Consider the following 26,526-nt stretch of genomic DNA (forward strand, 5'->3'; position numbering starts at 1 on the left):
CACTCTAATAAATAAAGACAAAGCAAATTTAATAATATTATCACTGAAATAATGAACAATATTCACATTTTTTTTAATAAGGGATTAGAGATGAAGACTTGAACTTAATTTTCAGGTAAATAAGATGGTTTTAACCTATGGATCAAGTCTGACTAAGCTTTTATTTCCTTTAATATGATCATATTAAACAAAATATAATCGAGCCAATATTATTAGTATTATTATTGACGCAAGCCACATGGCAACCCAGAATTCCAAATGGTCAAAATCTCAATGAGTCAAGGAAGAACAAAGATCTGTCCACCAGAGCTTCTCGTATACCCTCCATAAATCTACCTTTTTCACTTCACCCCTATATATCGTTAACCTCCACGTGTCACTTCGAGACTCGCACACTCCCTCACTGCCCAATCTTCAGTCTCCCTGCTACTGGTCTTTCCCCCAACCTGACCACCACATTACACTCTGTTCAAGCTCTCTCCTGTCTGCTCAGTCCCTTTACCAGCTGCTCCTGTAATGGCCAGGTCTCTGCTTGCGCCTCTAGCTGGCACAGCACCGTCTCTGCACTCTTCGTTGTTCTCGAATTTCCCTCTATATTCCCATTCCTTTCCCTCCAGGACCCTTTCTTCGGCTGTCCACAAGCCTTCTAATTGTTACACCCACTATTCTCTAACTTCACTTCATCGACGCCTCTCTCCTGTTTCCGCTCTAGATTCTGACGTCCCTCACCCTCTTCACCAGGTGATTCTATTTTGATGATTGAATTGTATTTCGCCCCTGATTTTTGGGTTTTTATCATTTCATTTGAATTGGGTTTCTGTCGGAATTTTAAGGGATCAGCGGATGTAAAGGACAGTAAGAGATTTAAACAATGGGATTCGTGGACAGCGAAATTTTCTGGAGCTTCGAATATACCATTTTTGTTGCTTCAAATGCCTCAGATTATACTCAACGCGCAAAATCTAATGGCTGGAAATAAAACTGCCTTGTTGGCTGTTCCATGGCTGGTAACCCATTATCGAATCATCTTTATATACTTGGGTTGAAAATTTCTCCTTTTTATTGAAGTGACAGTTTTCGAGGAAATGTTGTGGATGCAGGGGATGTTTACTGGGTTGCTTGGAAATCTTTCTTTGCTTTCCTACTTCGTGAAAAAGAAGGAAACGGAAGTAATTGTGGTGCAAACGCTGGGAGTTGTTTCTATTTACATAGTAATTACTCAGCTTGCAATGGCAGAAGCTATGCCTCTGCCTCACTTTGTTGCCACTTCAGTAGTTGTGGCAACAGGTTTGGTGTTGAATTTCTTCAATTACCTTGGAAAGCTTAATGCTGGAATCTGGCGGGTTTGGGAAGATTTTATAACTGTGACTGGACTCTCGGCTCTTCCCCAGGTGCGCTTTTTCTCTCTCACACTCACACATATACATCCAGGAGTCTATTGATCTTGGCAGTTTTAGGGAAATATTGTTTAGTTTTTTGTTTATAAACGCTGACATAATTGTGAATTGGAGCACAGGTCATGTGGTCTACATTTGTGCCGTATATTCCAAGCACTATCTTGCCTGGAGCAATGGCATTTGTGGTAGCTGTAGCAGCTGTTATAATGGTAAGCTTTTAGGATTTCATCTTGCTTGTGGTGGTTTTGTTCTGATGAGATTATCAGCAGACATTCCCAGGATTAGAAAATTGTGAGAAAAATTTTAAGGCCTGGCATTGCATAGGATGATTTTATAATTCAGAATCCTTTACTTACTACTGCTAAGATTTGCAGGCACGAACAGGCAAGCTCTCAGAGAAGGGTGTTAAATTTGTTGGAGGAATATCTGGATGGACGGCAACTCTTCTTTTCATGTGGATGCCAGTTTCACAAATGGTGATCTTGTTATCCCTTGTTGAAGTTTTTGGTCTACTGATGTTTTTTATACATGCTTGCCTGAACAAGAATCGTGCTTTCTATGCAGTGGACAAATTTCCTGAATCCTGATAACATCAAAGGCTTATCAGCTTTTTCAATGTTGCTTGCAATGATTGGAAATGGACTTATGGTCCCACGTGCACTCTTCATTCGTGATTTTATGTGGTAATAATGCTCTTTCATCTTTTCAAGTTGTCATACATCTATTGCCATTGTTACACTAGACTTGCCAAGAGTCTAGCTCTAAAGAATTATGTTAAGCCCATCTTTTTTTTTCCTTTATCTTTTATATTCCCTCCGTGAAATCAAGAATTCCACATAATTTAAATTAACAATTGATCTTTAGTTCATGCTTTAATGGACTAATGATGTATTTAACAAATGTGTGGTTCAACTATGTTTGCAGGTTCACTGGGTCAAGTTGGGCTGCACTCTTTTATGGGTATGGGAATATTTTATGCATGTTCTGGTAAGCTATCTTTCACTTGAAGTTATCATTGTTTATTATTCTTAGGGCAAGACTTCAAGATCAAGTGACACTTCACTGCAATTTCAGTTTCAACAGTATCAGCAGAGAATTCTTTCTTGCAGCCACTGTTGTTTTGGTTTCATGGATAGGTTGCACCTCTATCTTTCTCTGGCTTGTTTTTGATATATATGTGGATTATCCCCCCTTAATTTCATCGAACGAAAAAATTTCCATTAATATCTCATGATAATAGTGTTGATTGTTGAACCAGAAAGGGTTTATCTCTAATACATTCCTTCTTTCTAATAGGAATGGCTCTGTGGAGAGACACTGTAGTATATGGATACAACTCGCCTCTGACATCCTTGAAAGAGTTGGCTTTTGGCTCAACTTGAAGTTCAAAGCAATGTAGCCATGGAGAATAGATGAAAGAAAAACAACCCGATCCCCAGATCTTAATTCTGAAGCATCAAATGTGAAAATGTACCTGCATTACTGAGGTGCCATTTCTTGCTCAAGATTGCAGCCGCTGTTTTGAACCGCGGAAATTTCAATCGGAAAGCTTGTTGTTTGGAGATCACCTGATGCACCGGTGTCCTATGAACATTATTAGTCCTAATCAATATGGTAAGAGAAAACTAGGATGGGGATATAATTAATATTTGTAATACCTGGAGGTGGTATTCTTAATACTCGATTGTTGAGGGGCTCATTGAAGTTACGGAGCAAAATAGTTCCTGTTCGGGAATGAATTATTTTATTTGCAATAAAAGGTCGAATTCATTTCAGTGAATGCTGGTTTGTGGTGTATTAACTTGTTCTTCTTGAAAGGCATACTGAAGTTACAGACACAGCAATTCCTACAAGAAATGCATGATTTTTCTTACAATAAAGGTCTAATCCTTTTTCGACGAAGGCTGGTGTTAGCTATGGCACTTCGATTAGGCTTTCTAATCATTACTTAGTAAAAAATTAGTGAGATAGAGCATACCAAAAAGCAATGAATTTCTTTATGATTATTTAGTATAATGTATTAAAGCTTAATCACCTTACTCCGAAAGCCGCTCTGCTCTAGGTTCATCTCCCATATGATACACTGCCCGAAATTTGAAAACAAAACGCAAGCAGCAGGTAGCTGTTTCCGTAGTGGCCTCCTCTAATATCCTTCAGAACCTGTGGAAGTACGAGTTCTCCATTACCTTTTAAGGAATTACAATCTATATTCATATTGAAGAATCCAGGACCTACAATGATTCAGAAAGAGAGTTTAAGTATAACAGGGACAGCCATACAGGTTGTGTGGGGGAATCACAAGTGGTTTCTATCAGAACCTGCTATCATTCATGTCTTAAGGAATCAATATTCTATCAACACCAGCTATAGAGTATCTGGTAGGTGCAACTGAAAATATGGCCAACACCGTGTTCCTGAGTCTCATTCAGTAACTCCCTGTTTCTAAGTCACATTCTGCTGTTGAAGCTTCTCATACATCCTCCCGAGTGCCTATGGAAGGTTCACTGTCAGCTGCGCCCAATCTCCATCTGCGTGATGATATTCCTCTTCAGTCTTGCACTGATGCGTCTGGACATGTGGTGGCGACTTGTTCATGTCAACGTCAGAGCTCTTACACTTCTCCTTGAAATGTTAGAAAGATGAACATCATTAAAACAGCTAATATCGTGACAACCCTTCCAGCCTTCATTGAATTCCCATTTCAAACATTCAGATAATATGAAGCTCTGATTTCCCAATAATTCCCAGAGTCGCCTCAGAGTGCTTTCACTTCATCCTCCTCACCTTGGCGCTGCTGCTGCTGCTTCTGCTTCTTTTTCTTTTTCTTATCACTTCAGATACAATATATTTCAACTCAGAATCAACCAGAAAATTGATGAACCATAAATTTTCATTTCTTACCCGTCAATTCTAAATGGTAAGTTCAAATGTGAGAAACCAAAAGCATGCTCTAAAGCAACAATATCTTGGATCCAAAGGCGAGAACATGAGAGAAAAATCCAGAATGAGAGCCTCCTTTGATGAACTTTCACATATAGCTGAAAGAAGGATGAAAAAAATAAAATACTGTTAAGAAGATGAGAAAATAATTTCACACATGCAATTCATATGCAAGCTTTGATATTGGAAAGCAAAAGAGAGATTTGATCAAATCATACCTTGCATTTACGTCACTTAAGGGACACCTGGATGGTAAAGGCTTAAGACCTCTAAGAGATCTGGGTTTGAATCCTACTGGGTGAGCTGAAAACAATTATTGGAGGAGGTGAGCTATTAACATTGTATGCCCATTTAATATTCTGATGCACCAAATAATTACCTTTCTAGGGGTCTGTTTGGCATTGCTTGTAGAGCTGCAGTTGAGAAAAATATTTTCTTAAAAATATTATTTATAAAATATTTAAAAACAATTAAAAATTATTTTTGATATAATTTAGTCATAAGAACACCAACTAACAAAACAACTTTTCCCAAACTATTTTTTTCAACATCTAAAATGGTGCTTTTTCAAAAAAAAAAAAAAACACTTTTTTGAGCCCTAAACTCAATGCCAAACGCCCCCTAAATATAATAAGAGAAATATCAGCTATTCAAACTCCTACATCAACTTCAGAATTAAAAGTGCACTTTCAGGATGATTAAGCAATAGAAATGTCCCTTGTCAGCTGGAAGCTGCAGTGAGATGCCAACTAAAAGCTCTAAAATGTCCCACGTACCAAAGAATCCCTAAGATATAATCAATTTATCAAACTGAAGAAAATACTCGTGCCAATGCATGAAAATAACACCTCAAAATTAAGCTTTTATATCTAGTTAACCTTCAACTATGATAAATGCGTCTCCATTTTCAAAAGGATGAACTGACCTTACCTGAAATCTGCTTTCCAGTTTGAATCAGTAGTGCATTGATATATCATGTCCACTCCCCCATAGCCCGTATTCCCAACAAAAGGAGCAGTGAGGAGTTCTGAAGCAGTTAATTTCAAGAATGATATTACCAAATTAGTCGCAGCAAGAACTAGAAGTACATTCCCAAAACCATTTGCCACCTAAGTCTTAACCAGTTAACCTTCATCAGAAAATCAGAAAACCAAAAAAGTCTAAAACATCGGTTATTAATAAAACAGCTCAGTAGAGAGAGAAAAGATATACTATGGAAACTGCAGTACAGAAAAACATTAGGAGAAGCCAATACCAGTGGATGCATATCTTAAGCATTTGAGAGCAAGCATCAGACAGGAATAGCACTGGGATAACTGCAGCAACACGTGTGTCCACTGGCACATAACCGGATAACTATGCTTTTCTCTGTTCCATGCCTCTATTAACTACTCTTTCGTTTATACATTTCCTTCAACAGTTTCTCGGCATCAAGCATCATTCCTGGTCTAGCAAAAGTAGAACAGATACAAGCAATAGTGCTTTTACATGGAACAAATCCTTTCTCATTCATCTCTGTGATTAATATTTTTGCCTCAGTTCTGTATGCCTTTTTCAATATTGTGCTTAACTCTTGTTGTTTAGATAAGTTGCACCATCCACAGATTAGTATGTTGTAAGTGTAAGAATTTGGAGGAACGCCTCTCATTTGCATCTCATTCAGAAGCTCTCTAGCCTGGTCCATCTTTCCCACCTTTGCAAACTCATTCATAAGAACATTATAAGTGCTGATTTTGGGAACAAAGCCTTGGGCAACCATTTTGCAGTAAAGCTTTATGGATTCCTTCTTGTTTCCTGACTTACAATGGCCAGAGATCAAAGTATCATATGTTGAAGCATCAGGGTTCAATCCATTCTCCTTCATTTTATCAACTAATTTCTCCGCTCCTGTCATCAAACCAGCTCCTAAGAGACCACCTAGAAGGAGATTGTAAGTAATAATATTTGGTGGAATTCCTTCATTCAGCATCTGAGTATATGAGGCCAAAGCCCTCTCAACATGACTGCCTTCACAATATCCTCGTATAAGAGCGTTGTAAGTGATAGTATCTGGTACAAATCCATCTCGAATCATGTATTTCAATACTGAAGTGGCTTTCTTAGTCATACGCAGCCTGCACAAGACCACAATTAAATTGTTACAAACTTCTCGATTGACTTTAAGTCCCATACCAATAAGTTGCTCATGCATTTGCAAGATTCTGTTCGCCTTTCCACTTTTTGAAGAGGCATCAAGCAGAGCCCTATGGGTGATGAAGTTAGGATGAATTCCCATAACCAACATTTCATTCATAACATTTATTGCATTTTCAATTTCACCAGCTGCAGAAAGCCCTTTTACCAGGGTGTTGTAAGTGATTGAATTTGGCACTATCTTATGGCTCTTCATCTCATTCCATAGTTCACAGGCATTTTCCAATTTCCCATGCCTACAGTATGCATTAATCATGGTATTATATGTAGCAAGGTCAGGAGATAAACCCAACTCTTCCATTTGAGTATGAACAGCTTTGATTTCAAATTTTCCAAGTTTTAAGAGACCGTTTGTCAACACATTATATGCAACAACATCCAATGGTATACTTTTCTCGGTCATTTCTTCAACTAGTTTTAGAGCAGCAGACTCCTTTCCCAACTTGAAGAGGACATCCATTAGAGATGTGTAGTTAACATGATCCAATAGTAAGCCCCTAGACATCATATCTTTGATTAATCCCTCAGCTTCGTCCATTTTTCTACCTCTTTTCAAGTTGTTTAAAAAAACATCAAGTAGAACATTGTTCTCCTCCAATCCACTCAATTTCATTTCATTATAGAGATCAAGAGCAATTTCTTGTTTACCAACCTTGCAATAGCCATCAATTAGTGTAGCATAAATGTAAGCATTTGGCATGATATTTTGACGCAACATTTTCTTCACAATGTTGATAGCTTCATCAAGCATTCCTTTCTTTGTATAACCATTTATAATAGAAGAATATGTGATGACATTTGGAATAATAAGTCTCTCTTCCATTTCTTGTAAAAGAGACACCGCACTTTCCATGTCTCCCAACTTGCAACGCCCATCAATCAATGCTGTATAAGTGATGACATTTGGAATAAGATTAAGTTTTGAAAGAATCCTGAACATGTCTTCTGCATCTTCAGGCTTACTAGACTTAAAAAGCCCATCCAGCAATGTGGTGCATATAACCAAATCAAAGGCAATTCCACGAACCACCATTTGACTTTGATAGACAAAAGCTTCCCAAGCACTCCCTGCTTTAAATAATGAATCAATAAGAGTAGCATAAACAACATGATTGGGATCCACACCCATCATCTCCATCTCTCTCAAAAGTGCTTTTGCTTCAAATAATTTCCCATGCTTGCAAAGGCCATTTAAAATAGAACTATAGGTAACTTCATCAGGCAAGATCCCATTAATGACCATTTCTTCATACAAAGCTCGTGCTTCCTCAAGCCCATGCTGCTTACAGTATGCATTTATAAGGGTGGTGTGTGTGATAAGGTTTGGTTCCAAGTCCACATGTCCATCCTTCTTGCTTCTATCATCAAAATGTGAAAGAACAAAATCTTTTTCATTCCTAGACCCCAATATTTCCACAAGAAGACACTTAGCTTTGTCAAACTCACCTCTTTTACAAAACCCATTAATCAAAGAATTATAGCTAATAATATCAGGCAGCACACCATCTTCCTTCATTTTTTCCATCAAGTTGAGCGCACAACTCATTTCTCCTGTTTTGCAATATCCATCAATCAATGTATTAAAGCCTATGATGTCTTTACAAATCCCTCCACCAACCAAATTACCCATAACCCACTCTCCATACTTAACTAACCCAATTCTACAATAGCCTTTAACCAAAGTATTACAAGTAATAGAATCAAAGAATGTATCTTTCTTCACCATGATTGACAAAAATCCAAAAGCCTGATTGGCTAAACCTTGCTGGCAAAAACCCCAAATAATTGTGTTATATGTAACTGTATCAGCCTCAATATCGACATTCTTAAGTAAATCTAAGGCCAAAATCAAATTACCCATTTTGCACCAAGCATGCACCAAAACGTTGTGGGTGAAAACATTCGGCAAAACTCCACAAGTCAACATCTCAGTATAAATATCACATACCTGAGAGACCAAGCCAAAGGCATTGAACTGGTACATGAGCTGATTCCACAGGGGCAACCTAGGAATAATATTGCAGTTTCTCATGTCATAGAATGTGTTAGTAGCTTTAGAGAGTCTGCCACATGTCAAGTAGAGGTGTATAAGAGTGCAGAAAAATGAGGCATATAGATAGGATTTCGAAGGTGGGATGGTGATCGAGTGGATACATTGAAAAGTAGAGGAGGACTTGGGTGATACCGGAATCGGGTTTTGATAGGGTTTTGGAATGGAAGGGGACAAGGAAGGGTGTTTGGTTGATGAGAAAGAGACGGATTTCGCGAGGAACATAGAGGGAGAAAAGAATCTTACTGGACTCTTGAAATGATTGATCATAATTGCACACTCTCTTTATTTTCATTTGAATGATTTAGTTTTGTTGTTGCAGAGAGTTTTCATGGCTGCTGTGTCTGCAGCATTCTGGCGAAACCAAAGCACCCCTGGAGGCTGGATCGAGGGAAGAAGAAATACGGCAGCCAAACTGGCGATGAAAGGTACCGTAACTCATGAAACGATGTCGTTCACTAGGTAAGCACTATAGCCGTTTGGGCTTGGCCTAGAAAATTATTGGGCCATAGTCTCTCATTTTTTCTTCACTTTCCCTCATTTTCTCCTTATGCAATATGCAAGAAGGGTTTAGACAGAGGAAAAACCCTAGGACTCCTAGCTAGCAAAATTTCCCCTAGCTTTCACTCATTTTTTCTCGTTTTTTCCTTCGTTCTACCAAATGACCCAATAACCAACGCCTAAAATGGTACCCAGATCTTGGTCCCGCCTTCTCCATTTCCATTCCCTCAGAAAACCTAAAAAACCCCCAATCCCCCAACTCTTCCGGCAGGTATCGACTTTTCCTCGCTTTCCCACCGCCCAAACATCCCCATTCTCCAATTCCTCGACCACCTTCTTCTGCACCGCCGCTGGTTACTCCAACCGGGTCGTCCAGGACCTCCTGGCCGATCTCGAGCGCGAGAAACAGCAGGAAAGAGAGGCAAGGAAGCGAGCTGGACTAGACACCAAGGACATTGATGAAGAGGATAACGAGGATTACATGGGCGTGGGGCCATTAATAGAGAAGCTAGAGAAGGAGAGGCTGAAGCCTGTTGTTGGGGATTTGCATCTTCGTGAAGAGCCATCTGATTCGGATAGCGATGAGGATGATGAGAGGTTTGGCAGAGAAACATTGACCAAAGGGTATGAAGTGTTCCAGAAGAAACATGAACGCCATGAGGAGTTGCTTCGGCATTTTGTAGATTCTGGTAGGTAAATTGAGTGAAAAGCAAGTAATGAAGTATGCTTATTTATGTATAGATATGATATAGGCATATGTTAAAAATGCTTGTTTGCTGCCTTCTTATCAAGAACAATTGAGATCAATTTTTCATGTATGCATGTATATATGTATGAATTTGTTTATGTATTTTTTATTATCATTCCCAGTATGTTTGTTTCCTGTCTTCTTGATCAAGAACAATCGGATTCAATTTTTCATTTAATGTATGTTCTTATTGTCATTACTAGTAATGCTTACATAAATTATTCATGAGTTGACTCTCTCTGTAGTTAGTAGCTCATTAATGGTATGTTGCAATTTTTCTTTCTTTTTTGTCAAATCAACAGAGACACTTGAGGATGCTTTCAAATGGATGAATAAAATTGACAAGTTTGAGCAAAAACATTTTCATCTTCGACCTGAATACAGGGTCATTGGTGAGCTGATTAATCGTCTAAAAATAGCAGAAGGCAAAGATAAATTTATTCTTCAACAAAAATTGAACAGGGCAATGCGGCTGGTAGACTGGAAGGAAGCTTATGATCCCAACAATCCAGCCAATTATGGAGTTATTCAGCATGCACAAGTTGGCTCTAATGTTGATGACTTGGATAATGCTGGGTTTGAAAAACAAAAGCAAATGATACAAGGTGGGTCTGATGAGGATGAGGAGGAGTTTGATGACATGAAGGAAAGGGATGACATACTATTAGAGAAGCTCAATGCCATTGATAAGAAACTTGAAGAGAAATTAGCTGAGCTAGATCATACCTTTGGAAAGAAAGGGAAGGTTCTTGAGGAGGAGATCAGAGATCTTGCAGAGGAGAGAAATGCTTTGACAGAGAAGAAAAGAAGACCAATGTATAGAAAAGTAAGTACACATTCTATTCTGGTAGCTTCTTAGAATTAGTGACAGTTACTTCTCGTTTAATAAAGTTAAGAAACTTCTTTGTGTAGTGCCTATCACTAATTTTGCCCAATTGAAGAAAAAAATATGCTATGCGGCAGTGCTTTGTGTAGTGCCTATATTAATTTTACCTAATTGAAGAAAAAATGTTTATTTATTTACTTGTAACTTTAATGATTCTAACTATGACTAGCTTTACCTATCAGGTGATGGATGCCAGGTCTTGTTAGAGGTCATTTGTTAAGTTTACCTGGTGATAAAAGTGCATTTTTTATCATTCTGAGATAATACTACATTTCAGTTATCTCCTCTTCTTTTCTTTGTAGAGAAAGCAAAAAGAACTATCTGTATGTAGGAGGATGAACTTTAGGATTTAAGACTTATTGTATTTCTGATTTTGGGAAATTGCTGTTGTTGAATGATTATGATGTTAATTATGAGTTTTTATATCAATCATGAGATATTCCTCATTAAGATTTTATATAAGATTTTAATTTGTTGTTTCTTATAATATCTATTAGTGATTAGATTCAGACAGAGGTCATTGTCACTAATTTTGATTGCACTAATTGAGATCACTATATAATATATTCTTTTCATTTCATTTATAATTACATAGTTCTTATGACCTGCTTATTAACCAAAACTGCTATTAAACAATTACAGGGTTTTGATGTGAAATTGATAGATGTGAATCGAACTTGTAAAGTTACCAAGGTATTACTGCCTCATCTTTGGAGTCTCTTTGATTTGAGAGTATTCTGTATAATTCTAGATTTTTTTTTTCTGACATCTTGTATAACATAGGGAGGACAAGTAGTCAAGTACACTGCTATCTTAGCTTGTGGAAACTATCATGGTGTTGTTGGTTTTGCTAAAGCCAAAGGCCCAGCTGTCCCTATAGCTCTTCAGAAGGTATTTTGATGGTGACTTAATTTATTTACTACAATAACTTAATAGGTTCTGTGGCATGAAAAATTATTTCTAGAGACTAGTGAGCTGTCTTGTTTTGTTTGGTATGTTGGCCTACCACCAAATTGAATTTTGAAATATATCCTATATGTTTATGTTGCTATATAATGTGATTTTTATGTCATTATTATGAGAAGCGAGTTTGTTGGATAGTTTTTTTCATGTTGAGTATGCCTGTTATTGATGATGTGCCATGAAGCAATTGTAACTTATCGCTGCATATGATATATGTTGAATTATGGATGCTTATCCTTGCAGTTAAGCATCTTCTTGTTGACTCCTGCTGTACTAGTACAGAAAATAAATTTAATTCATGGAACGAGAAGACATAAGAATGGTCTTTGTGATACTTTTGGTCCTCATACAATGAATGATCTTTCTTCATTGGTGAAAAATTAAGGATTTTGTGCTTTAAATGCTGATACAACTCAACAGAATATCCCCTTGCCCCTTCTTTTTTCTTTTTTATGTCTCTTTTTGAGGCAGCTATAGTTGGGGCTTTTTGCAGTTTACCTTCATTACTCTCTCTTGTTATTTCATATCTATTTTCAGAATTCCAGCTGTGTGTAGTGAAAAAGAGAGATCTTTGTTGAGAAATGTGATGTAGGATTAGATATGTGGGAATAAGCCCTAGATGGCAAATTATTCTACCAATTCCCAAGTTGAGAAAGGAGTTTTAGTTCTTGATGATCTGAATTAAATTTATGGCTCATTATTTGGAAAACAGAACTTTTTAAGTTTTGATATCAATTTTTTGCTCTAAGTCAGTTGATTTATCTGTGCATGAACCTGCAAGTTTAATTTTTTATATATACTAATGTAATTTAGCAAATCAGGCCTATGAGAAATGCTTTCAGAATCTCCACTATGTAGAACGGCATGAGGAGCACACAATTGCACATGCAATACAAACAGAATATAAGAAAACCAAGGTATGTTTAATTTATTTTCTTTCCCTCCATTTCCACTCTCTCTCTCTCTCTCTCTCTCTCTGTTTATGTGTATATATTATACACATAGTTGTCAAATAGAGAATCAAAATCTTCATTTTATGAATTGAGAATTGAGAATCCAATCAAATCGTAAGATTCGCTAAGACTTCCAAAAATCAATTAAAAATAATATATGTTCCAAAAATAAGTAAAAATATATTATAATAACATATTTTGATAAATATAGAGTAATTATTTATTTAATTAGAAATATTCTTCATAATAGAATCGTATGTATGCATTATGTTATATAGTTTTTGTTATAAATTATGAACTTCGGAATTGTAGACAATAGTTGTCATTATACATATATCGAAACTCTCATTTAAATTTGATCAAATAATTAAATAGTAAAAGAGATAGCATATTAGAATATTATAAACATAAACTGTGGTAAAGTAAATTATCTGAAAAGAAGAAGAAAAAGACAAGGAGTGGGAAAAGAATGGTTGGTGGAAGAAAAATAGCTAAGGGAAAGTTTTATATAAACTTATTATAGCAAAATGAATAAGATCTTTAATTTTGAAAATATAAGGGCGAACAAACTCTTTTAGATAATTAATTGTATCGGGTGAAAAATTTCTTTGATTCACTTTAATCACTATCAATTTTTTTTTATTTAGTCACAATTCATGTACCCTAGATTTGAATTGCTAGGATGTAAAATCGAATCGAGTATCGTAAGACTCGAATGGAGAATCGCAAGATTCAAGCACATTTAAGATTCACCCCATAGATTTGCATCAATTTGTTGGAAAATAGATTCGAATTGTAAGATTCTGATAACAGTGATTATACATGTATTCTCCTCCTCCTTTTCCTTGGTTATACATAAACGTATCCTAATTCACTTCGTTTTCTATTTGTCTATTAACGCTTCACCTCAGTTTCTATATGTCTATTTGCCTAGGTGTATCTTTGGCCAGCCTCTACTAGAACGGGTATGAAAGCCGGAAGAATTGTTCAAACCGTTTTGAATTTGGCTGGTTTCAAAAATGTCAAATCCAAGGTAATGGACATGTGAGCTGAATCTGCATCTTAGTAGTATAGTCATTGCATGACTAAGTTTTTGTTTTTGTCAGGTTATTGGCTCAAGGAATCCTCATAACACTGTTAAGGCTCTTTTTAAAGCTTTAAATGCAGTAAGTGATGTAGTTTGGTGATGTGGTGGAGATGATTTCCTTTTAGAACTTGCAAATATTAATTTATTTGCTTTGTGCTTTCCAGATTGAAACTCCAAAGGATGTGCAAGAGAAGTTTGGGAGGACAGTTGTTGAGAAGTACTTGCTGTGATGTCACCCTTTTTCTTGGATTCAAGTACTCTACAAGAGATATGGAGTTTTTTTGTTTTTGGTTCACTTCTCCTCGAACATGGTAAAGCATGTTTGCTACCATCATTTCTACTGACTCGAAATTTTGGCTTCTCTCAATCACCTCAGAGTAAAACTGCTTTAGTCATAACTTGTGAGGTGTCTGAGATTAACAATAATTTTCCAAGTTAATGATATTGTGTGAAGTATAGAATAATCATGCTTCATTGTTTCTTTTTCCTTTAAGTTTTACATATTTATTAATATTCTAAAACAGAATGAATTTGGAGCAGTAGTTTCAGTAGTAATTTGTTTATTTATTCCCTAACTTTACCTGTTATGAGCAGTTGGATAACTGGTATACTTGATGATTTCCCTTTCTCAGCCCTTGATTTGGTTGCTGGGCCACTCTGGTGGACCCTCTTCATGGGCTGGTTTTGCTTTCTTAGCATTTTCTTCCTGCGTACTATAAAAAAAAAAAATTCTATGAATGAAGGTTGGATTTTTACCTTTATTCTCCTGTGTCGTGGAGTGGCAAACGACAAAGAATAAAGGAGAGTGAATTGGGGATAGGTTAGAGTTTATGAATGGATATGCAATCAGCAGGCAAGATCCAATTATAGGATTGTCTAATTTGAACTCTTTTCTATCAAAAGAATAGTGACCATTAAATTTGAATTGAATTTATCTCGAAAGTAAAGTTGTAATGAAATTAAAATATAACATCATTTTGTCAAATGGACAGTTATACTGAATGGATGCTTCAATTTTAGAATTAAAATCAAAGTAAATGACAGGATAAAGTGGGAATTGGCAAGTGAGGTTATAGTTTAGTTGAAGGGAAGATGTGAGACAGAAAGTTGAGATTTGCAAATGGGCACCGACCATTGCAAGGCTGCAAAGCAACAGTGAACCCTTTCTTCCATTGCCAGTAAAGTTGTTTGTTTTCGAGTCAAACTCACTATTAGGATTCCTTTCTTTGCGCACAGCTGGTCCTCCATTTCTTTTACTATGAAAATTTTATAATTTATAAACTACGTAATGTTACGAATGGTATGATTATTATTCCCTTTTCTTCTTTCTTTCTTTTTTTTTTTTTCTTTTAATATTATTTTTATACAATTTTCTGCTGGAATATCCATTACTGTATCTGCACTCATCCCCAGATCCCAGACACTCCCTAGTCACTAAAGTCACATAAACTACTGAGTTAGATATTGGAAAAAGAAAATAAAAGATTAAGCCCATCGAGTGTAATGTGAGTTTAAATTTATAAGAGAATTGGTCTAACAATAATTAATATCGAAAAAATGGTCTGCTAATAATTAAATTAAATTAAATATTAAAATTTCTACACATTTAATTAAAGTGTCTATGTGGATATACAAGTTAATAATGTCTATTACACTTATTTTATGTAAGTTTGAGCTTTCTCCACTTATAAAAAATATTATTATTAGAATAAAGGTAATTAATAATTTTTAAATGAATTTAATATAATTATATAAAACAATAAAAAAAATGTAATTCCTTTTAAAAGTAAAACAATAATTTCATTAAAAAAGACAATGTAGAAACAACAAAAGGGATAGCAGACATGAGAGTTATTTGCAGCTAAAACATGGGTAACAATATTAGACTAACTCAATGCCTTACACATTAAAAAAAATAGAACTTTTAATTTGATGAAGGAAAAAAAATAATAAAATCATATTTTTTTTTAATGTTACAACAATATTGCCATAATACTTCTTTTGATTTAGATTTAAATTGCATTTGAAAGCTCATAAACAAACACATGTACATGAATCAACTCTAAGAGAGTCTACCAAGTTCAAAGTCCATACAATATTACAAAAGCCCTCAACCCATAGTTAGATTCAAATTCAAAATTCGGAAAAACAGATGGAGCATCAAAATACACCCGCACTGTTTTTATCACTAATACCGATTGCACAAAAAATTCAATAGTAAAATAAATAATACAGACAGACGATCTGAAAACCAGTAGGAACAAAAGCACACACAGAGCCGAACAAGCCATCAGAAGCCGAAAAAAATCCAAAGAAGCACAAATCAAGCAAAGCAATCATAAAAATAATTCATGCAAATCAATCAAAAATTTGAGTGATACAGCCTTGAATCTGTTTGAAAAAAATTGACGTATTGTATTTTTAGTCTAAAATAGCTAGACTATCATAAGAGCACACAACGCTCCGATATCAAATTATTATCGACTCCCGCAACTCCAATAGAAGACACGTTCAAGCCCAAACTGCCACTAAAATTTAAAAATCAATTATACCAAGAAAACTCAAAAATTAACAACCCATAAAACGCATAAACGAAACTAAGAACGTAAATGAGTTGAATATTTATGAAAATTAAACTATTTAAATTTAATTTAATCTTTAATGATGATAAAAGGAGGCAATTGAGAAATAAAATTTGAAAATTTTAATTCTCATTAATTCAGTGTAAGATTAGATTTTTTTTTAATGATATAATACACGTGGAAGAGGGTGAGTGAAGCATCAAATAATAATAATAACAAACGGCGGCAACATGGATGACGTTAGTCGTTAAAGATTGAATTTCTTATACGGTTCCCACGCATCCCAATAACAAATGCAGATCTATTTTTTTATATTTTTCTGTCCCGACAAGAAAAAGACGCTCGCACAATCGTCCACGTGTCCCTCCGCCTCCGCCGATAAAACCCCCCTCTTTCCCTATTTTACATTTTCAAACACCATCTTACATTCATCAAATGGTTTCTTCTTCCGCTCCTACTACCAATCGGATCCGGGGAATTCTCGGCGTCGGCTTCTGGGTTCAAGGTTTCAGGTGCTTTCCATGGATGGCTGTCTACTTTTTCTTGAAAGATGGCCTCCATGTCGACCCTTCTACTCTCCAGCTCCTCCAGAACTCCGCTAATCTTCCCATGGTCGGTAAACCTCTCTACGGTCTCGTTTCTGATGCCGTTTACATCTCCGGCCAGCATCGTATCCCTTACATCGTCTTTGGAGGTTTGTCTATCCCAACCCAATGTTTTACTCTTTCCTTTAATTTCTTCGGATTTTTTTTTATTGTTGGAAAGTATATGAATTGTCAAAATTTTATTGATTTTAAGTATTTTAGATCTTTACTGAATTCAAATAGTTTCTTTCTTCCCACGAATTATGATAAATTTTTCAAGGGTTAGTGTCTACAGTCACTCTAGACCAAACAAGAAATTAGAAAAAGAATTTCCATTTGTTCTTAAAGGGAAAATTATTACTTAGTCGGTAGTAAGTTCTAGTCACTCAAATGCATTAAAATGTCTAGTCTCTCCGTCTTAAGTATTTTCTATTTTTAATTTTATAATTTTAAAAAACTTATTAGTTGATTTTTTAAATTTTTTAGTATATTTTTAAAAATCAAAAATTCAGAATTTTTTATATTATAGGGATTAAATAGTAATTTTTTTTCTTTCTTAAATTCCACATTGCTGTATAGACTTTGAAAATATTGTCATTTAGACATTCTCTGTTCTGCTTTTCTTTCTTCAGTTGCAGAAATAACTCCCCTGTAGCTGCATAACTTCTAATAATATATAGCCATTTTCATTTGGCTTATCAAATTGGTAGAATCTTCACATTCATATTCAAATTATTGCTTGAATTCTGATTTTCAAGCTAAACTTTTATTGTCATGTAATTTTCCTGTAAAGTTAATGTGTCTATTTGAACTATCCCAAGTGTCTCCTTGAGTCCTTTTGCTGGTTGAATGAGTATTTAGCACTTAGATAGTGAGAGCTTGAATGTTGAGAAATGATAGTAGGGAACAAAAACTATGCTCTAATTTGTTTTTGATTGAGAGCTATCAAGTAAAATAATTTGACAGATTTGATTGCCTGATATTCTTCTTTTGTTTTTCATATTTTATATTTCATTTTCGGAAGCATAACCTAAATTGTTTTGCTGATTAGGCATGCTCATTTGTTGTTTGCGATATTTTATATTTGATTTTGGTAAGTATAACCTAAAATTTCTCCCTAATTTGGCCTGTTCATTTGTTGTTGCAGCTTTCTTGCAAGCAGTTTCATGGCTAGCTATTGCAATCCTCCCACCCTCAGCCCTCTCAATTTTCTGTATCAGCGTATTCCTTCTCCTTAGTAATCTTGGTGCTTCAATAGCTGAGGTTGCAAACGATGCCATTGTTGCAGAGGTCGGAAAACAGCCCACTACCTCCTCTAAAAAATCTCAATCATCTTCCTCAGGTGAACTCCAGTCATTTGTTTGGATTGCTTCCTCTGCTGGTGGCGTCCTTGGAAACCTTTTAGGTGGAATCGCCATTACTAGATGCTCCCCACAAGTTACGTTTCTCTTTTTTGGCGTTGTCCTTACTCTCCAGCTCTTTATAACCATTGCTGTCCGTGAAAGCTCTCTTAACCTCCCCAAGAGTACATCAAATGCTGGGATTATGAAGCAGCTTTCGCAGCTATCAGTTGCATTAAAGAAACCCGAAGTTGCTTACTCCATAGCATGGTTTGCTGCATCATATGCTGTAATTCCAGCACTGACAGGAACCATGTTCTTTTATCAAACACGATATTTGAAGATTGATTCATCACTACTAGGGATCTCTAAGGTTTTTGGGCAAGCAGCAATGGTTCTATGGAGCATCATCTACAATCATCACTTGAAAACAGTTCCAGCAAGGAAATTAATTGCAGCCATTCAGGCAACAATGGCCGTGTTCATGGCTTCTGATGTTCTATTCGTGAGGGGATTTTATCGAAATATGGGGGTGCCAGACGCATTGTACGTGATTATTTTCTCAGGACTTTTGGAGGTGATGTTTTTTTTCAAGATTCTTCCTTTCAATATTTTAATAGCACAGCTCTGCCCCCCAGGGTGTGAGGGATCGCTGATGGCACTCGTGGCATCTGCTATAGCACTTGCATTGATAGTGAGTGGATACTTTGGTGTTGCACTTGCATCTTATATAGGGGTTACAGGAGATGATTTTTCAGGGTTCCCCCGAGCCCTTCTGATACAGGCAGTGTGTACACTTTTGCCAATTTACTGGTCCTCATGTGTTCCAGATGATAAGGAATCCACAGCTAGGAAAAAGAATCTGTAATTGATTGTGGTGATTCAAATTACTCAATTCTTTACATTTAGGTTTTAGATTATATATACTTTTATGATTGATAATATATTTAATTGTAGTTGTAGGAATTTTCAGGTTAAGATGCTTATGAGAAATTTATCTGAGATGTATTCATATCATATGTTATTCAGAAGGAGCTGCTTTAGAAATATATGCAATAGTGGCTTATTTTCTTTTCCTAGTCTTTCATCTCCTTTTGAATGGATATGTTAATTGAGTTTCAGACAGTGCAGAGTCAGGCAGGAGTAAGCACCACAGAAAGAGAGAGATCAAGGGGTTGATGGCTAAGATGCTGGGTGATCTATATTTGCATGCTGTGTTACATAAGATTGGTCCAAAATTGAAATCTTGGCTATTACAGAATTAAATATTTAAAAGAAAATACTAGATATTTGATTAAAACCCTTTATTCTTTTTGTGTTTACTCTCCTTGATAATATGAGATTTCAAATTCAAGTGGGGATGATCTTTATTATCATAATACTTACTATAATAAAAAAAATCCAATGTGCCCTAAATTGAGAATGTACACACCTCATGGGCAATAGTTACTTCATGGTAAAAATGCTTGAATTACTTGAGCTACTATTCTCATCCCCACAGTTCTTCAAACTAATCAACACAGCCCCAAACAACACAATCACAGCGTGCAGTTGTCCACAAGGATTATCACTCCATTACCATCAGCAAATTCATTAAACATTACTGACAACACAACCAGATGCTGAATATGAGAACTGCTAAAATAAAATCACAACAACTAGCAATACATCAGATTCTAATATCAAACCAAGCTTACTATTAACAACTAAACACGGCTATCCCACAGGCAATCTGAGTTTACCTTTCCATCCTTCAAAAAAACCCTCAATTTCTCTGTTGGGTTCAGACCTAAACGCTGAGCACGGTCCCATCGCGCCAGCCCGGGCCATGTCCATGTCAAATTGCATTAACGCTACCTCATGTTTGTCGTAATCATTCATCAGAAACCAAAAAGAAAGCTCCAAAAACATCAATAGCTGTATTAAACAGGCCCTAAAGATTAAAAGAAACAGAAATAAACAGCAGAGCAGAAAGAGAGTCTCTACCTTGAAGATCCTGAGCGTACATGAGAAATGCGGGTCCTTGGCTGGGTCTTCGTTTGCCTGTAGAAAGCCTTAATGTCCGTGGATGCTGTTTCCATCTCAATCTCTCAGATACAATTTCAAACTTCCAATTTTGGTTTAAGGAAACCAACAGCACCGGTGTAAACAAACCTAATGAGCAGAGTTTTAAAAAGTTTAAATTTGATCCATTCAAAATTTTTCAATTTTCAGTCCAACTCCAATTTTACTCATCATTTCAAACTTGACTGATTTAGTGAAAGAGATTAAATTTTTATTGAGTTTAGATGACTTAAATTTTTTATTGAATCCAAATAAATTAATTTTTTATCGAGTTTAATTTTAAATAATTTATAGATATTTTAATTTATTTATATATATAATAAATTTTAATTTAAAAATTATTATTTTTAATTAAATAAGTATATATATAAATTAGGAGTATAATAAAACTAAATTAAACTAAATTTTAAAAAATTTAAATTTGACTCGTAAAAATATAAGTAGAATTTAAATTTAATTTTTTTATTATATTAATGTTGGCTTAACAAAACTGATAACCGACTCTATTCGTGAGCGAGTTTATGAATTCAAAAATGAATCGAACTCACTTAAAAATAACTAAGCGCACGAATTTTAACAAGATGAATATATATTTAATAAAAATTAAATTTAAATTTAAATTATTTAAAAATTAAATCAGAGTGGATCAAATTTTATTAAATCGAATCTCAAGTCACCATTTATGCCCCTAACCAGCCTGCAGGGATTGGATGGTGATTCAAGGATTTTGTTTGCTTACGGGCTTTGGTGAGAGATGTAAATTTGGGCTTTATGGCCGAAAAAACGTGAAATTTACGAGTCCATTATTTTAATTTATATAAATACATATAACTATTATATTTTAGTTAAAAAAAAAAACTATTATATTTTATTAGGATGATGTGTTCCAAATCCACGGTTGTAAGATATGGTTGATTACTGAATTAGTTTATTGTTAAGTTCATCCATTTGGTTATTTTAATTATTATTAGAAACTGTCAAATATGATGACTTTTTTCTTCTTATTATTTTTTACCGACTTTATTAAATTTTAGAGTTTTTTTTTTTAATAATTCACATAAAGAGATTTATATTTACGTGAATTATTAAAAACTACTGAATCACATTATTTTTTAATGTAGGCAAGAATTTTTATTTTTATTTTTTATATAAAAAATTATAAATACTATAACCATTTATTTTTATTTGTCACTTTTTAAATTGAAGAAATTAAGCAAAAAGAAAATTTAATAGAATTAAAAAGTAGTATTTTTGATAAATTAAAGTAATTTATGTTTTTAATGAAAATCCAAAAACTACTAACTCCATTTCAAAGTTCTTATAAATTTTCCCGTTTCAGGAATCCCTTCACTCCTTTCAGACATGGAAATCTGGTTCCTCATCGTCATCTCTCTCTGCACTTCTTACCTCGTAAACTCTGTCTTCAAACTCTTCTTCCCCACCCGCAACCTTCCACCTGGCCCCTTTGCCTTGCCAATCATCGGCAACTTCCTATTTCTCCGGAGGTCCTCGTTCGATCTGGAGCCTATCCTCCGTTCCATCCACGCCAAGTTCGGCCCAATCATCACACTCTATATGGGTTCTCGTCCGGCTATCTTCATCGCTGATCATTCCCTCGCTCACCAGGCCTTGGTTCAGAGTGGTGCCCTCTTCGCAGACCGTCCACCAGCTTTTCCCGTCAGTAAAATCATCAGCAGCAATCAGCATAACATCAGTTCTGCTTTCTATGGTCCTACATGGCGGCTTCTCAGGAGGAATCTCACCGCCGAAATCCTCCACCCTTCGCGTGTTAAATCTTATGCTCATGCTCGCAAGTGGGTTCTTCAAATTCTTAGGAATCGCATCGTCTCTCAAGCAAAAACTGGTCATCCTGTGTCCGTCCTGGACAATTTTCAATTTTCCATGTTTGCTCTTTTAGTTCTTATGTGTTTCGGTGACAGGCTCGATGAAGACCAGATCAAACAGATTGAAAGAGCTCAACGGGACATAATTCTATGCTATGTTAAGTTCAATATCCTCAATTCCTTTCCAAGATTGTCCAAAATTTTCATGCGCAGGCGTTGGGAAGAGTTCTTTCAGATTCGCCAAAGACACAGAGATGTATTGATTCCATTGATAAGAGCTAGAAAGAAGTTCAAAGAGGACAAAAAAGAGTATCAGGACGGATACGTTATATGCTATGCTGATACTTTGCTGGATTTGGATCTTCCTAGTGAAAAAAGAAAGCTTAATGAAGACGAAATGGTGAGTTTATGCTCAGAGTTTCTCAACGGCGGCACTGATACAACTTCAACAGCATTACAATGGATCATGGCAAATTTGGTCAAGTACCCACAAATTCAACAGAACATATTCATGGAGATTAAAAGGGTTATGACAGATGAAGAAGAAGAAGAAGAAGTGAAAGAAGAGGATTTGCAGAAGATGCCATATCTGAAAGCTGTAATCTTGGAGGGATTAAGGAGGCATCCTCCAGGTCATTTTGTGCTGACACATGCAGTGACAGAAGATGCATTTTTGGAGAAATATTTGATCCCAAAGAATGGGATTGTAAATTTCATGGTGGCTGAGATGGGTTGGGATCCAAAAGTGTGGGAGGATCCAATGGCTTTCAAGCCTGAAAGATTTGTGAACAGTGAAGGCGAAGTATTTGACATAACAGGAAGTAGAGAGATCAAAATGATGCCGTTTGGGGTCGGAAGGAGAATTTGTCCTGCTTATGGCTTAGCTATGCTTCATTTGGAGTATTTTGTTGCTAATTTGATTTGGAATTTTGAGTGGAAGGCTGTGAATGGAGACGAAGTTGATTTATCAGAGAAGCTGGAATTTACAGTGATGATGAAGAATCCATTGCAGGCCCAGGTGTTTCCAAGATTGAAATAAAATATATGGTTAATTTATTTTCTTTATAGTGTGTATGATATTAATCAAGGTCTTGTGAATAATGAAGGTAAATTAATCGCAATTTAATATATTACTTTAAATACACGCATCTACAATTTAATAAGAAATAGAGTGAAGGCAACTTGGAATAGAGTATAAACTTATTAATAAGTTGGTGCTTATATAAAATTAATAATAATAAAGATTGAAATTTAATTAATTAAAACTGAGATCATCCAAAACCCAATTTAAAGGTTTTTATGTTTTGACTTTAATTTTAATTTGGTTTCAATTAGACTACCACCTGATGATTGCTGGATTTCTTCACCCCGGTATAAAGGCCAGGCCCATGAAAACAGTCCATGATCCGAAGACTTCAATATTCCCCTCGAGAACCAGGTCCAGCCCGCTCAGTCACAGGGCCGGACTCCGCCTAGACTCCTCAATCAAACCGGCCCAAACCTCTCGGCCCAGTAATCAGGCCCTTACCAGGCTCAACTTCAGCCCTACCATTCAACCCAGCCCGGAAAGGGGAAAATGACCAAGATGCCCCGCTGGTAGGTCCTTCCGCATGCGTATCAGAGGAGAATCATACGTATCAGAGGAGAATTAATGGCCGTTACGCATGGAGCAGGCGCCTGACACATCCGTACATACGGAGCTAGGCGACAGAAGACAGCTAGCATTGTGGCAGAGAGACAGATATATATATCACGGTAGAGGCCACGCAGAGGGGGCTCTCTTCTTCTTCCTTTTCCTTCCTGGACACCATTTTTATTCTTTCTGTAACCCTTGCCTAAATATACTACTCTGAGCCATAAAATCTGACTTGAGCGTCGGAGGGCCTCTGCCGGGGCACACCCGGTAGGCTCCTGACCATTCTTTCTTATTTTACAGGTCCCTTCACCAGGAAGAACATGGAGAGATCCACCAGGGAGCCCAGCAAGAAGGGACCCAGAAGAAAACCAGATCTATCATGGACCAGGAAGAGGAAAATATTTATCAAATGGCGTCGTCTGTGGGAAAACGAAGGAGATCTTTTCATCACCGGAGTTTTCACTTTCAAAACCCACTGAGATCCACAATGGCAAACCACCAAGAAAATAACCTTAACGTCATTCCAAATAATCTGAGCTCTGCCCAAGAGGGGCAACGGTTCTTATTTTCCAGTCCTACAACTCCAAACAACCAACCACCCATTCCTTTTAACCCCTCGCCGAGCTTGGCCGGGAATGTGCCCTCCACGAAAGAGATTTTACTATCTCAAAAGTTTTCAGATCCACCCATTGAGATCCACATAAGGTACGAAAGTTTGAGCAGATAACCCAGCTGAAAAGAAAGGTTCATTGTGCTAAAGAATATTTTGATGGTCTTTCAGATAATTTATTTTAATATTTATTAGATTTTATTACGGCTAATTTTTTCTTTGAAGTCTGGTGAATATTTTCTGTAAAAGAAAAAAAAGGGTGAGGAATATATGTATTGTTGAAATTCTGAGGTCCGCTGTATATATATAAAAAAAAAAAAAAAAAAAAAAAGAGAAGAAGAAGGTGAGAGAAAGAGAAGAGGAGTCCGTGAGGAAAAAGCAGGTCGGATGGTTGAAATAGCAAGAATGGAAGGAGATCGAGCTGCCAAAGACGCGCCGACCTGAGGAGGAAGTTGCTGGTCTGGTCGAATTCCAACGAGTGAGGTCGGCACGGAAATAAACGATGTCGGTGCTGCCGATCTCGTTACCATCAATTTTGAGATGACCAGCGTCACCAGCGCTCCACGAGCTGCCAAAGACGTGCCGACCTGAGGAGGAAGTCGCGGGTCTGGTCGAGCTCCAACAAGTGAGGTCCGCGTGACCATGTAGCAATGCGACCATGCAGGCCGGCGTCGACATGAACGATGTGGTTCAAAATCCAATCAATAAAATTAATTAATAATTTTAATTTTTTTAAAATTTATAATAATTAAAACATGTTCTCTATTCTCATAATTAAAAAAAATAACCATATAAATTTTAGTTTAATTATATCAAAACTGTCCATAAAATTTTAAAATCAAATCAATTATATTTCATCCCAGATAGTAAAAAAATTCTCCAGTATAAAAAGAATTAACATTAAAATTTATTAAGCAATTACACCACAAGTTGGCCATTGATGGGCTGGCTACTAATGCTAACACTATTTCAGCCTATGTTTTTGAACCTGGGAGATAAGATGGCCTGCAATGGATTCTTCATCACCACTGTGAACTCCTCCTCAGACAAGTCAACATCATCTCCATCCGCTCAAATTTCCAAACTAAATTAGCTACAAAATACTCCAGATTAAGCATTGCAAAGCCATAGCCAGGGCACATCCTCCTTCCAACTCCAAATGGCATCATCTTAATCTCCCTGCTTCCTGTTATATCAAACACTTCTTCACTCCCCATGAACCTCTCTGGCTTGAACGCCATGGGATCTTCCCACACCTTTGGATCCCAACCCATCTCTGCTACCATGAAATTTATAGTCCCATTTTTGGGCAATAAATAGTTACCCAATTTTGCATCATCAGTCACTGAATGTGGCAGCACAAAATGCCCTGGTGGCTGTCGCCTTAGCCCTTCTAAAACTACAGCTATCAGATAAGCCATCTGTTTCACTTCTTCTTCCTTTATCTCTTCTGCTGCCTCCCCAATAATTCCTTTGATTTCCACGAAAAGCTTCTCTTGAATTTGTGGGTACTTAACCAGATTCGCCATGATCCAGTGCAAGGCCGTGGAGGTAGTGTCTATGCCGGCGTTAAGAAATTCGTTGCATAAAGTAACAATTTCATCTTCGCTGAGCTTCCTTTTCTCATGGGGGAGTTGAAGATCTAGAAGTGTATCAACATATGATAAGATATAGTCGTCATCTCCGTTGTTGGATTTGCTCAATTTCTCTTCCTTCACCTTCATTCTTGCTCTAATTAATGGAATTAAGACGTCTTCTCCATCCTTCCGGAGATGCAAAAACTGTGACCAGCATTTGGGGAACACGATTTTGGACAACCTTGGCCAGAAATTGAGTAAATTGAATCTGCAACTATTCAAAAGCATAGCTCGCTCAACTCTCTCGACTTCTTCAATCTGTTTCTGATCAAGCTTATCGCCAAAACACATGAGAACTAGCAAGCAAAACATGGCGTCTTGAATACCAACCAAAACACGGACAGGATTTCCAGATTTTGACTGCAATTCAAAGCGGTTAATGAGGATTTGCAGTCCCGCTTTCGAGCGTAAAAATAAGACTTCACTCTTGAAGGATGAATTAGAATGAATTAGCTTCTAAGCCAGAGTGTTGGGTAATGGAATTGAGCTTGTTGAGCTTGGGAATTAAATT

General features: G+C 36.3%; 6 protein-coding genes and 1 long non-coding RNA gene across 24 annotated transcripts; 4 read left to right on the plus strand and 3 right to left on the minus strand.

The window, feature by feature from the left end:
* The first annotated feature begins 368 nt into the window (after window positions 1-368).
* LOC110621127 (maltose excess protein 1, chloroplastic) lies at window positions 369-3,177 on the plus strand. Of its 2 annotated transcripts, XM_021765217.2 has the most exons (9): window positions 369-741; window positions 834-1,007; window positions 1,101-1,391; window positions 1,517-1,606; window positions 1,772-1,873; window positions 1,962-2,080; window positions 2,322-2,384; window positions 2,472-2,533; window positions 2,694-3,177. In XM_021765217.2, exons 1-9 carry the CDS (start codon window positions 517-519, stop codon window positions 2,777-2,779), a joined length of 1,212 nt encoding a protein of 403 aa, XP_021620909.1. In that variant the 5' UTR covers window positions 369-516; the 3' UTR covers window positions 2,780-3,177. The 2 variants fall into 2 exon arrangements, with proteins under 2 accessions (XP_021620909.1, XP_043815202.1); XM_043959267.1 differs by lacking the exon at window positions 2,472-2,533.
* On the minus strand, window positions 2,991-9,000 carry LOC110621124 (pentatricopeptide repeat-containing protein At5g14770, mitochondrial). Of its 16 annotated transcripts, none has more exons than XM_021765210.2 (6): window positions 5,268-9,000; window positions 4,556-4,640; window positions 4,299-4,435; window positions 3,677-4,228; window positions 3,433-3,557; window positions 2,991-3,121 (listed from the first exon to the last, which is right to left on the minus strand). In XM_021765210.2, exon 1 carries the CDS (start codon window positions 8,848-8,850, stop codon window positions 5,722-5,724), a length of 3,129 nt encoding a protein of 1,042 aa, XP_021620902.1. In that variant the 5' UTR covers window positions 8,851-9,000; the 3' UTR covers window positions 2,991-3,121; window positions 3,433-3,557; window positions 3,677-4,228; window positions 4,299-4,435; window positions 4,556-4,640; window positions 5,268-5,721. The 16 variants fall into 16 exon arrangements, with proteins under 16 accessions (XP_021620902.1, XP_043815201.1, XP_043815197.1 ...); XM_043959266.1 differs by lacking the exon at window positions 2,991-3,121 and adding an exon at window positions 3,122-3,244 and having other exon boundaries at window positions 3,716-4,228; XM_043959262.1 differs by lacking the exon at window positions 2,991-3,121 and adding an exon at window positions 3,122-3,244.
* Window positions 9,001-9,114: 114 nt separating this feature from the next.
* On the plus strand, window positions 9,115-14,205 carry LOC110621126. 2 transcript variants are annotated; one of them, XR_006351761.1, is made up of 8 exons: window positions 9,115-9,770; window positions 10,132-10,655; window positions 11,358-11,408; window positions 11,499-11,606; window positions 12,500-12,595; window positions 13,543-13,664; window positions 13,738-13,797; window positions 13,883-14,205. XR_006351761.1 is itself a non-coding variant. In XM_021765216.2 (8 exons), the coding sequence occupies exons 1-8, from the start codon at window positions 9,266-9,268 to the stop codon at window positions 13,946-13,948; spliced, it is 1,509 nt and encodes a 502-aa protein (XP_021620908.1). In that variant the 5' UTR covers window positions 9,115-9,265; the 3' UTR covers window positions 13,949-14,205. The 2 variants fall into 2 exon arrangements, 1 of the variants encoding a protein (XP_021620908.1); XM_021765216.2 differs by having other exon boundaries at window positions 13,566-13,664.
* A 2,481-nt stretch (window positions 14,206-16,686) lies between these two features.
* Window positions 16,687-19,303, plus strand: LOC110620150 (probable folate-biopterin transporter 7). The gene is made up of 2 exons (XM_021763755.2): window positions 16,687-16,994; window positions 18,032-19,303. Exons 1-2 carry the CDS (start codon window positions 16,736-16,738, stop codon window positions 19,090-19,092), a joined length of 1,320 nt encoding a protein of 439 aa, XP_021619447.1. The 5' UTR covers window positions 16,687-16,735; the 3' UTR covers window positions 19,093-19,303.
* A 367-nt stretch (window positions 19,304-19,670) lies between these two features.
* On the minus strand, window positions 19,671-20,446 carry LOC110620151. The gene is made up of 2 exons (XR_002488772.2): window positions 20,211-20,446; window positions 19,671-20,077 (listed from the first exon to the last, which is right to left on the minus strand). It is a non-coding gene; the product is annotated as an uncharacterized LOC110620151 (long non-coding RNA).
* A 1,170-nt stretch (window positions 20,447-21,616) lies between these two features.
* Window positions 21,617-23,257, plus strand: LOC110620694 (cytochrome P450 89A2). The gene has a single exon (XM_021764515.2). It carries the CDS (start codon window positions 21,651-21,653, stop codon window positions 23,169-23,171), a length of 1,521 nt encoding a protein of 506 aa, XP_021620207.1. The 5' UTR covers window positions 21,617-21,650; the 3' UTR covers window positions 23,172-23,257.
* A 2,006-nt stretch (window positions 23,258-25,263) lies between these two features.
* LOC110621712 (cytochrome P450 89A2-like) lies at window positions 25,264-26,508 on the minus strand. Its single transcript, XM_021766000.2, has one exon. The coding sequence runs from the start codon at window positions 26,325-26,327 to the stop codon at window positions 25,401-25,403; it is 927 nt and encodes a 308-aa protein (XP_021621692.1). The 5' UTR covers window positions 26,328-26,508; the 3' UTR covers window positions 25,264-25,400.
* Between the last annotated feature and the right edge of the window lie 18 nt (window positions 26,509-26,526).

Source organism: Manihot esculenta, chromosome 8 (assembly GCF_001659605.2).
Source record: "Manihot esculenta cultivar AM560-2 chromosome 8, M.esculenta_v8, whole genome shotgun sequence".
NCBI lineage: Eukaryota > Viridiplantae > Streptophyta > Magnoliopsida > Malpighiales > Euphorbiaceae > Manihot > Manihot esculenta.